Source organism: Astatotilapia calliptera, unplaced genomic scaffold (assembly GCF_900246225.1).
Source record: "Astatotilapia calliptera unplaced genomic scaffold, fAstCal1.2 U_scaffold_4, whole genome shotgun sequence".
NCBI classification, from domain to species: Eukaryota; Metazoa; Chordata; class Actinopteri; order Cichliformes; family Cichlidae; genus Astatotilapia; species Astatotilapia calliptera.
Window position 1 is genome coordinate 72,413 of NW_020535778.1, and position 12,505 is coordinate 84,917.

Here is a 12,505-nt window from a genome sequence, read left to right on the forward strand (position 1 = left end):
TACTGTTATATTCACATAGATAATTGCGATGATGTTGTTTGTTATATTGCTCTCTTTCTTTTGCTTGTTTTCTCTTTTTTTCTTTCTCAACAGGTGATCCAGGTGATTGATATATGTTTTTTTTGTCGGTTTGTTTTGTTGGCTTTTGTTTTTTGCCCTTTATCCCCGTCCTTTTCTTTTCCCCAGTCAAGTCTGTCCCATACTTAGCAAGTAAAAATAAAATAAAATTCATGGCAAAAGAACCAAACGGGACAGGCAGGGGGGAAAAAAAGAGAGAGAGAGAGACAGAGAGAGGCGTTGAAAGGCTGCCCCAATGGAACTGTTTCAGAGGAAAACACGAACACAGTGTGCAGTTCAGTCTAGTAGTTTACTTACAACTGGGCTACACTGCCCATGAGGCTACATTCTTCAGGGCAATGCCTAACACTGCCTATTGCCGTCATATTAAGTAATTTTTTGAAGAATTATTTTTGAAAATGTTTGGTCACGTCATTATTCGGGCCGCAAGTTGAGGTGACATGTGCCACGAGATTGAGACAGAGCCTTGGTCTCAAGTTTGTGTTTTGTTTGTTTCCAACAGGGTGTAATTACCAAAAATAGAGAGGGGCCGTACTAACATATGAAACAGGAAAAGACCACCGTGTATTCCATTTATTTCAACAAAAAGTAACTGTATTCTGAATACCACCATTTTAAACAGTAACTATATTGGAATACAGCTGTACACCAGGAACGGCTGGGACCAGGGAGCAGAGTTGCAGTGTAACACGCCTCTCTGCAGCTTCTCTCCTCCTGTTACCCCCGCAAAACCCATCTCCATAGAGACTGTGTCAGCTCCCAAACAGACGAAAAACAAACTAAAAACCAGCAACAAACAACTTAAGCATAAACAATTACAAAGAAAGAACAATACAGTATCCACATCTGAACCAAAGAGTAAAACAGTGAAATGTGGATTATTAAATATTAGGTCGCTCTCCTCCAAGACTCTGCTAGTACATTACTTAATAATTGATCAACAAATTGATTTACTCTGCCTTACAGAAACCTGGTTGCAGCAGGACGATTATGTTAGTTTAAATGAATCAACACCCCCGAGTCATTCTAACTACCAGAAATCTCGAAGCACAGGCCGAGGGGGCGGTGTGGCAGCAATCTTTCACACCAGCCTATTAATCCTATTAAGCCTATTTTCTGAATCCTTTATCATCTGCAACTGAAAATAGTTGTGGATCATTACTATACCTTTCTAATGTGACATTGTTGTCCTTCACTGTCTTTCTCTCTCTTTCCCTCCTACTCTGCTCCTGTGCTACTGAGAGTGTAACTAACCCCCCCCCCCCCCCCCCCCCTTCCCTTCCCAGCGCAAAGCACAAGACTCGCGTGCAGAGTGTAGTGGAAATTAGTGAGAGAGAGGGTGAGAGAAAGGGAAAAAAAATCCACAGGCTTGCGTCATTAACTTCAAAGATCCGTCTCTATGAGCCGTTTCGTTCGCAACCGACACATGACTACAACTTTCATTTCATATCAAAAATCCTTGAAAGAGTAGTTGTCAAACAGCTAACAGATCATCTGCAGAGGAATGGTTTAGTTGAAGAGTTTCAGTCAGGTTTCAGAGCTCATCACAGCACAGAAACAGCTTTAGTGAAGGTTACAAATGATTTTCTTATGGCCTCTGACAGTGGACTCATCTCTGTGCTTGTCCTGCTAGACCTTAGTGCAGCATTCGATACTGTCGACCATAATATCCTATTAGAGCGATTAGAACATGCTGTAGGTATTACAGGTACTGCACTGCAGTGGTTTGTATCATATCTATCTAATAGACTCCAATTTGTGCATGTAAATGGAGAGTCCTCTTCACACACTGAGGTTAATTATGGAGTTCCACAGGGTTCAGTGCTAGGACCAATTCTGTTTACATTATACATGTTTCCCTTAGGCAGCATCATTAGAAGACAAAGTATACATTTTCACTGCTATGCCGATGACACCCAGCTCTATCTGTCCATGAAGCCAGATAACACACACCAATTAGTTAAACTGCAGGAATGTCTTAAAGACATAAAGACCTGGATGGCCGCTAACTTTCTGCTTCTTAATTCAGATAAAACTGAGGTTATTGTACTCGGCCCTGAAAATCTTAGAAATATGGTATCTAACCAGATTCTTACTCTGGATGGCATTACCTTGGCCTCCAGTAACGCTGTGAGGAACCTTGGAGTCATTTTTGACCAGGACATGTCCTTCAATGCACATATTAAACAAATATGTAAGACTGTGTGGAGCAGGGAAATTATTTTACTACTATTGGTAAATAATCATCAGCATTACCCTTGCATTAATAATATAACCTGCAGCATTGATATTGTATTCAGAGGTTTAAACAGTGTGTGTGTCTTTCAGAAAGACTAAGTTGCAGGAGTTGACAGGAAGTTGCAGAGAGTTTGCAGAAGTGAAAGCAGAGTCTAAGTTATTCTGAGGAGCAGGTTAGACGAGACTATTTGAATTACTAGGTTATTCAAATTGTCTGTTATACTTTTATATTCTTTTATTAAGCTTTTAGTAGAGGTTCTTGATTAAAACATTTATTCAACATAGTACATATAGTTTCAGTTAGGTTATTACACATAAGGATGAGCCTCTGGTCTGGTAAAAGGTCAGAAGTGCAACGGGTGAGATGAGAGAGCATGTAAGGTCAACACATACACACACACACATTAGTTAGACTCATTTATAGGTGAGAAGTTGGTCATGTTTGTCTCTGGAAAGAGGAACAGCATCTGGCAGGATGTGGGGCTCGTGTTCCAGACGGGACGAAGACAACGTTCTTTTAAACCGTGTTAAAAGTCATTGTGGTTTTGATTCGACGTAGGTATATATTCTGTCTGTGACGTATGAAGGGGCGTCATTAATTCAAACCCTGATGCTATAAAAATCTGTGTATGCTTTGATTAAGTCGAAGATCAATCCCTGTCTGCATACAGAGTGGTCTTCCCACGCCTGTATTCATTAAAATCAATTGTTTGACCAAGCTCTTGGACCATGGTTGTTTGTGCTCTCCTTCCTCAATTATGTGAACCTTAACAACTGCTTTCATCCATTTGCGCAACATCTCTAAAGTTAGAAATATCCTGTCTCTGAGCCTGGTTCTGCCAGAGGTTTATTCCTGTTAAAAGGGAGTTTTTCCTTCCCACTGTCGCCAAAGTGGTTGCTCATAGGAGATCATGATTATTGGGTTTTTCTCTGTATCTGTTATTGTACGATCTACTGTACAATATAAAGCGCATTGAGGTAACTGATGTTGTGATTTGGCGCTATATAAATAAAATTGAATTGAAAAGTTTATAGCATGTGAAAATGAGGTTTTATGAATCTAAGATGTCTCTATTTGTTGTTTTGTGATTGTGTGCTAGGATCAGATACTGATGGAAGTCATTGCTTCACTGTTTGTTTTCGCTTTGCTTTACAATGTTTTATAGTGCTGGATGTTGAGTAACAGTACAGCTGTTAGAAATCAACTGAGAAGTACTTCTTCAGTAAGGAATTTTATTCTAATCAATCAACAATACATTTTTAAACTTATATAACTTAAATTTCTATTGTAATGAAACAAAAAGCGGCAATTTGCTGTTTATATGTTTTATATTGAAATCAATTAAAAACAAACAAAAAAAGAAAGTTTGGGCTTTCTTGGATTTTTTGTTTTGTTTATTTATGTACATGTTTTTACATCAAATTGCCATAACATTATGACCACCTACCTACCATTGTGTTGGTCCCCAATTTGCTTGCCAAAAAGCCCTGTCCTGTTGAGGCATGGACTCCTCTAGACCCATGGAGGTATTCTGTAGCATCTATACCAAGATTTTAGATCCTTTAAGTCTTGTAAGCTCTGAGGTGAGCCCGCATGCAACAGACTTGTCTGTCAAACACATGACAGATGCTCAAGTGGATTAAGATCTGGGGAATTTGGAGGCTAAGTTGACATCTCAAACCGGTTGTTGTGCTCCTCAACCTATTTGTAAACCATGTTTGCTTTGTGGCAGGACGCATTATCCTGCTGAAAGGGGTCATCAGGGAGTACTGTTTCTATGAAAGGGTTTCTGCAACAGTTCTTAGGTAGATCCAAGGTTTCCCATAACACTGCCCAAAGTGTCACATCCCCCCATCAGCCCGCCTTCTTCCTGTAGGACATCCTGGTGCCACATTTTCCTTAGTTAAGCAAAACACACAACTGGGCATCTGCAGAGATGGGCAGTAACGCATTAATTGTAATGCATAATTGTAATCCGATTACTTTTTTCAAGTAACGAGTAAAATAAGGGATTACTATTGCATAAAATGTAATTAGATTACTATTACTTTCTCATAACCACGCTGCGTTACTACGTCATGACAATGACGTAAGCGAGTGCGACATTTGTGGCAACAGCTGTGTACAGATCAACAATGGATATTATAACAAGTGTGGGAGAGATTATGACCGTGCAGTGTTTAAAGCATGGAAGAACTGACCTTACTTTGAGTTTGATTCTGTAAAAGTGACAAAAACATTAGCGTCCGCTGTTCACTGTGTGGGAAGAAAACTTTTTTTTACAGTGAAAAAAACCCTAAACCTCTGAGCAAGCACCGAGTACGCTACCACGAGAATGTGAAATTCACAGAGAAACACGCAGATTCTTCCACTGACCACTGCGGCACACCTGCACCAGGGCAAACCTCCACCTGCCCCACTCCTGCTATACAGGTGAAAATAGAGTAACAGGACTGCTGAGTCTTCGATTTTATTTATTTTCCGCTGTGTTTTATGTGCATCTATTTGAAAGAGTAAGTGTCAGCATAAAAAACTATTTTATTTTATGTGCTGGAATATGCAGAAAATCTGTTTAAATGTTAAACAAATTTAGTTACTTATTACTATTTTCAAGAAAGTTGAAAATAGTTTTCAACTTTTCTAAAAAGAATTCTAAAAAGAATGAGAGAAATTTAACATATTTAATGAACAAGTAAGGGTTAAAAGCTTGCAGTTGTTTTTAGCTAAGCTTTTAGTTAAATCACATCTGATGACCGTCATTAAATGTGTCTGTTAGCAGTTCAGCAGGTAAGGAGAGTAGAGATCAGTCTCCACCGGATCTCAAGCCTGAAACTTATTTTAGCAGTTGGTTAACAGGTAACTCTACCACCATCAAATTTCACTTCCAGAGTCATTAGGAGTGTAAAATAAAGCAAAACATTATTTTACAGCAATATTCTAAAATAATTTTCTTTCCACCTGTTGTTTACAGCATAGTTTGATACTTATAATAATGGGAATATGGTAAAGTACAGTTTTGTATTTTTTGTAATGTCATGATGTGTTAGAAAATGTGATGTGTTGGTCATTTTGTCATGGAATGACAAAATTGTGTGTATTTTTAATGTTTACAAAATTAACCAGGAAATTAGTTTGCTATTGTTACTGGAGGTAGATGAAGACCGTCATCCTCCAGCTCCAATACAGGTGAATGCGATGAGTCCACAGGTTTTACAGACAACTGATTTCCTTACAGTAGGGGTCCCGAATCCCACAAGGGCCAGTGTCCTGCAGGTTTTAGATGTGTCCTTAATCCATCACAGCTGATTTAAATGGATAAATTAGCTTGTCAACATGTCTTGAAGTTCTCCAGAGGCCTGGGAATTAACTAATCATGTGATTCAGGTGTGTTGACCCAGAGTGAGATCTGAAACCTGCAGGAACACCAGCACTCGTGGACTGGGATTGGGGACCCCTGTCTTACAGGAAGAAACAGGTTTATATCGTAAAAAAATAAAATATTTTATTGAACAATGGCTTTAAAACAACATATGAAAGCCCTTTATTGTGGTCGAACAAGCATTAATAGGTGTTGTACAGGCTCATTAGGATACAGGGTCTACTTATTATTAGCTATTAGCAATGAACGATGATAGTAGTAACTGTGACCTTCCAATGGGAAAAACCTTTTAACACTCATTTTGGAAGAAAAAACATCAAAATTTTAGGATATTTCTTTTCCAGATTTGATGAATCCCCGAATTATCATTCAAATTACAATTAATAAAGTAATGCTACAAATAACTTCAAAGTAACATTTTCAAAACTATTCTTCTATATGATTTCGGTAATTTTTTTTAAGAATTGTTCACTGAAAAAGCCCTGGATAGATCATAAAACATATAAACAGGAATTATACACTAATGAAAATATTTTAAATTATACATTTTGAAGGATTAAAATTTCTGCAATGTCTTTGGACATTAAGGCACAGGTTAGAATTTTTATGAAGAAAAGAAACAAAGAAATTAAAATTCCAGGTGTATTAAAATTGGATTGGATTATACAAAAGTTTTATTTATAAAGTTTAATGGTAATAAAAAAAAAGAGCAACATAACCACAATGTAACTTCACATTGGTTCTCATCAGATTTCATAAGAAGAAGGATTTTTCAATACTTCCGTGACTAAAGATAAACTGCTAGAGTACCTATTATAACTTAAGGACAGCAGTGGCTCTAACAACAATGTATCTATTTGTTTGCCTGATGTTTCATGAATTCACTTCTGCCACACGTTGTTTCTGAATGATTTTATTGATTTAGCCATAAAATCGAGGTCAATTTTAACAGTGGAACCTGAATCTACGTCTATGGCTGTGGCCGTCATTTCTGTGGCACCAAACTTGATTTGTAGTTTGATTTCACGATTCATGCCGCGTGCTGTGTCAGGTGACTCAAGAATAATAGAACCAATTTTCTCTATTCCCCACTCATCCACATACATTAGACCTTGGATTTTTCTCTCTGTGCGATAAAATGCAAAGGTAACCGCTGTCTGATCTCTTTCTACTGGAGTGAAGCTGTGCTCACTGGTTTTATCCCAGCCCACTTCCTCATTTTCCTTCACCAGTACACAGAAAATAGCATCACACCACTCGCCCTCTTTATTTGTGTATCTCTTGTCTGCTCTATGCTTGGATGCATCAAACCTATGAGACAAAGAAACCCCGTAAGTAAAGGCACTTATTCGAGATGCCACCAATGCTGGGTTTCTTCCAAACATCACAGCTCCCTTCATGATTGCTTCTTGAGGATGAGAAGGACACAGAACTTTACACTGATCACCAAACTGATTGGTAATATGCTGACGCAGAATCAGGCTTTGAGCGTAGCCCCCCAATAACAGAATGTACTTAATGGTGAAACCTTTCTTCAGGATTTCTCTGAGACTCTTGGTGATGCCATTCAGACTCTCAGCAAAGAAAGATCGTACTTTCTCTTTTGAGATTTTGATGGCTCCTTGATTCCAGGAAACACCTCTCAGCGATTCAAAAAACTTTTCCATTTTCTGCTTTTCTTTTGCCATTTCACCCAGGTTATATGGGCAGCTGATCTCCACATCATCATCATTCTCTTTTAAAACTGAGATATCATACATCATCTTCTGCAGCTCTCCTGGATGCTCTTTTTCATATTCATCCCACAAACTATCACTGAAGATTTCTCTGAGAAACTCTTTGAATTTGTTATCCACAGTTTGTCCCCCAAAATCATTTCCTGAGGCCTTGTGCAGCTCTTTCAGGGCTCCTCCCTCCAGGACTTCATGAACAGTGATGTCAATGGTTCCACCTGCAAAACACAGGAATTAATTAAAAGTGACAAGTGATAGCATCTATACCAGGGGTTGGAAACATTTCTGAATCTGTGGCAAGATCTGAGAACTGCTGTTCACAAATGCTGTCCATCTAATCTGACTGAGCTGGAGTTGTTTTGCAAAGAGGAATGGGCAAAGATTTCAGTCTCTAGATGTGCAAAGCTGGTAGAGACATACCCTAAAAGACTGGCAGCTGTAATTGCAACAGAGAGAGAGAGAGAAAGAGAGAAAGACCAGAAAAAGAGAGAGCGAGTTTTGAGATGTGAGAGATTTGTGATGTTTAGCGTTTGTAGTGTGTAGTTAAATTTGTTGACTTGTGTAGTTAGTGTGTAGCGTGGATAGCTTTGTGTTATGTGTCAGAACAATGAGGCGACTGCTGATTACACCTGCTACTGTCAGTCCTGCAGGTATCAGGCTGTGATGTTCTCCTTTATAGTGGACATAATTTTTTTTTTGGAGTGGCACAAATAATTTGTGTGGCATCTTATTGAATCCAGAACAGCGGATTGTTCTGTAAATAGTTTGAAATGGTTATTTAAAAAGGGGGTAAATGTAAACAGCTGCAAATAACTTTGTTGTTTGCAAAACTGATGCATGTGATTTTAAAATTGACAATTTATATTTGCATTAAAAGTTGTGAAATATGATTCAATAAACATGTTTGTGGTTATAAACTTTTTCTACTCCGATTTTATGTTTTTTGTCTGATTTTAGATCAACTGTGTTAATACAGTATGTCAAAATGAAACTGTAAAAACAAACACTAACAAACACAAAACTCAAACACGTGAGGTTGTGCTGAAAAGAATGATTCCTTAGTTTGACTTCCCTGTAATTGATTCCATAAGTTTTGGAGCAATATAAATTTAGTTATCTGGTATCAATTCTGACTAACAACAGCTCGATTCAATGTTTTAAATGAGAGTCCTGAATGGTTTTAGTTTCATCCTCCCAGGCTAACATAAATAAATATCCAAAACACTACATTATGTGGGAGAGGTGTTCTGTCTAAATAATCTTCATCTTATTAATAATACATCGTTAAACTTAAATTTTCTGAATTCCTGTAAACTTTGACAAAAACAACATTGTGTGAGTAAAATGTAAAAGTAAGAAAAATTACACTATGAAAACATAGAGTACCTCCACAGTCCACCACAATGTATTGTGTTCCTGAAGCCTGTTCGAATGTGACTTCACTGTTATTTTCTGTTTTATAACCATCAGCTGGCAGCTTCTTACACCAGACTGAGGCTGCTTCTGGTTCCAGTGCAATAACCAGTCTGTCTTCCTTGCCTGTGGTAACAATTCCTGCCTATAAATCAAAGGTAAATAAATTTTTCACTTTAAGCAGAACAGTTGATCTGTTTATTGTCTTTGTTACCTGTGTCGCAGCTTCTCTCATGAACTGCTTTGCTGAAGGATCCCAGATGGCAGGTACAGTCACCACCCAGGTGAAGTCAGAGGCTATGAACTGCTTCCCACCAGCATTTTCTGAGATGAACTTCAGAGCGTCCTCCTTCAGGTATCTCAGAGCTTCTGTGAACACCTTCAGTGCCTTCATTGACCGTCCATTTGCAGCTTCAATTGTCACATCACTATTAACTTTCTATGATGGCAGACTGGATATTAGTTAATAGGTTTGTAACTTCCTACGTGAGAGTCTAAATCAAACAGCAATTTACAGAGATTTAAAATCTTTTTCAAAAATGACTAGCCAAAAGATGATATTTATGTTTAAAATTGATGTATTTATGTTTATGTTCTTGTGGCTATCATCTTACATTATATCACAATTAATAAGGTTGATCAGGAAAATGCAAGAGCTAAAAGTCTTTAACTATACTCATCTATAACACACTCAGCACAACGCAGAAAGTGTTAAACCATAATATAAGATTATTGATATATTTGGATTTTTACACTTACTTTGCCATAGAGGGACATCTTGAAGCATTCAAAGAAGAATTTCTTTCTGGCTTCATCACCTCGTGTTCTAAAATAAGCTGACTGGGCTTCATAACCAAAGCTGAGAAATTTTCCATGCTCATCAAAAAGGATGCAGGTCGGAGTCTTTGGGGTCCTCAGTGAAACCTGTTGACCCCAGTATTTTAAACGAGGTTCTGTTTCTGCTTCTCTTTTTGTCAGACTAAAAGCATATCCACTGTATGCAGTGCCAAAGTCTATCGCTATGATGTATGAGTTATCCATTGTGGAAACAGTGCTGAAGAGCAGCAGTTACAGAGTATTTATGAACAAAACAGGGGGCGGACCTCACTGAACTCCACCCCCTGGTCTGTGGAGTTCAGTGTAACAGTCGTACTTGTGTCAGACTGAAAAAAGACTTTCACTAAACAAGACAAGACACACCACGATGAGTACTCAAAAGATCCACAGGTAAATACTTTATATCTGTGTCACTGCATAAACTGTCAGATTTAAATGTTCATACAAGTTAAAAGTATATAAACATGAAAATGACTGAATGTAATTTAAAGTTTTGTTCATCAGTTTTCCTTAGTTTGAAATGATATGATGAGTATGTAGTCCATAGCTTAGGTTTAGTATTTTTCCTCTCTGGACATCTGCCTAGATATCTGTGATATCTCTGTTTCTTTACCTTCAAATTAGAGATCGGAAGCAATCAGCAGCTCCACAGGAGCTGAGGTAAGGATTCGCTCTTTTTAATATTATTTGATGTTTCTGATCAGGAATTTTAAAAATTGCTTCATTTACCCGGTTTCCACAGCTGAACATAGGATAGACTGCATGAATTATACTATATTTTGCTATGTGATCATCTCATCATAAGATTTTATTTAAAAAAAAAAAAAAAAAAAAAAACCTCAATAAACCTTACTCTGAAAGTAATGCTTATAATTTTTTAATGTAAAATTAATATTTTTGGGCATGAATATTTCTTCATAATTCTGGAATACAATTCCCTAATACACCAGATAGTAACACAAACAGCAGAAGTGGCCATTTAGCATACAGGCCAACACAGACATGTACTTAATATATTTTGGTAGTTTATTGTCATTGAAGAGTTTTGTAGAACATCACTCATTATTTCTGGTGAGTTCAGGTTTATGTTTACTGAATTTTGTACATGTTTTTTTGTACATATTTTCTATGCTGCAGATTTCAAATGGCAATGGCAAAATCAAAACCTTTTTTTTCACATGTCAGGTTAAATCAGTGATTTTGGAGGTGCTGCGTTTCTGTGGACCCCAGAGGGTTAATAACACTCACCTTCATTCCATTTCCAGAGTGTAACAACCAACCACATGTGAAATCTGAAATTCCCATGATGTTGTTCAAAATGTGCTCTGGCACAATCATAAGCATCGCTCGCTACTGAAAACAAGGCTGAACCATTTGTTAATGGTGTGTGTGTGTGTGTGTGTGTGTGGGGGGGGGGGGGGTAACACTGTGCAATATATATTTAGTTTTAGCATTTATATTCACTGTTAACTGTGAATCCTCTCAAAGTGTTAATGCTATCTTATTTTAGTAAACCTGTACCTGCCTTCACGACACGTGACCATGTGAAGCTAGACAGCCAGCGAACAAAATAGATGAGATCTCTACACAAGGCTTGCTTTTTGTGATTTTAATGAAGATCTTTTTAAGCCTTTTCCTCTCTCGAGGCTTCTCCTTGCCATCTCTTTTTGGTAACTGAAATATACAGAAAGTAAAAATAAATTGCTAGCTAATACACATCTTAATTTACAAACTTAATGATTAGCCTAGCTTAACACATGCGTTGCATTAGCATCACAGTTCACTTCATGTAAACACTTAAAAGTTGTTTCTGAACACATTAATACTCACAAAGACAAACATTTTCCAAGGTACAAGCATGTAGGGCAGCGGTCCCCAACCTTTTTTGCGCCACAAACCAGTTTATGCCCGACAATATTTTCACGGACCGGCCTTTAAGGTGTCGCGGATAAATACAACAAAATAAAACTAGTACTGGTAATGAAAAAAAGAAGATTTATTCATAACACACGTGAAAAGACCCAGGAAAACAGAGTTAACGATAAAAACCCTCCCTTCTTTCCCTCCCCATCCCCAGCTACCTCCCTCTTCCCGCTCCACCACACTCACCCACACAGGTAGGGCCTTGGGGTGCGGTGTGTCACCAGGGTGCAGGGGAGACATCCCCCCCCCTCTGCCCCCTTCTGGCCACCTGTGCCTCAATTTTATCTCACAACTTAGACATCCACATTACTTACACTCTCATAACACACACATATATACAGGGCCTTGAGGGTGGGCACGTTAACGGCGTCCAGTGGACGGTCTGTGTACTCAAACCTACCTCTGGCGCCGGTGCCCACTTCTCAATTTTAAATCCATGTAGACATTGAGGGTTCTCGGGAGGGGCCGTGCTAACACCTGCTGCTCTCTGGCAGCAGCACCATGCTCTCCCTTGTTTTACCCCTACTTGCCTACTGGTGTTGGCCAGAGGGGCCGATGGCGCGATATGGCAGCCTCGCTTCTGTCAGTCTGCCCCAGGGCAGCTGTGGCTACAACTGTAGCTGCCTCCACCAGTGTGTGAATGTGAGAGTGACTGAATAGTGGCATTGTAAAGCGCTTTGGGTGCCTTGAAAAGCGCTATATAAATCCAGTCCATTATTATTATTATTATTATTAAATGCACTTTAGAGCAACACGCAGCAACACTACACATGAGCGGGAGGAGGGAGGTATGGGGTCTTCACACACCCCCGTTCTCTACTAGCCATCGGGGCAGGGGGGCTGGGAGGAGATGTTGGCTGTCCGATTGGCCTCCCTGCTGCTGCTTGCCTCCACCCCGGGGGG

General features: G+C 38.8%; 1 protein-coding gene across 1 annotated transcript; it reads right to left on the reverse strand.

The window, feature by feature from the left end:
- Positions 1 to 5,804: 5,804 nt before the first annotated feature.
- LOC113018108 (heat shock 70 kDa protein 12A-like) lies at positions 5,805 to 9,883 on the reverse strand. The gene is made up of 4 exons (XM_026161170.1): positions 9,602 to 9,883; positions 9,057 to 9,281; positions 8,816 to 8,987; positions 5,805 to 7,647 (listed from the first exon to the last, which is right to left on the reverse strand). The coding sequence occupies exons 1-4, from the start codon at positions 9,881 to 9,883 to the stop codon at positions 6,578 to 6,580; spliced, it is 1,749 nt and encodes a 582-aa protein (XP_026016955.1). The 3' UTR covers positions 5,805 to 6,577.
- Between the last annotated feature and the right edge of the window lie 2,622 nt (positions 9,884 to 12,505).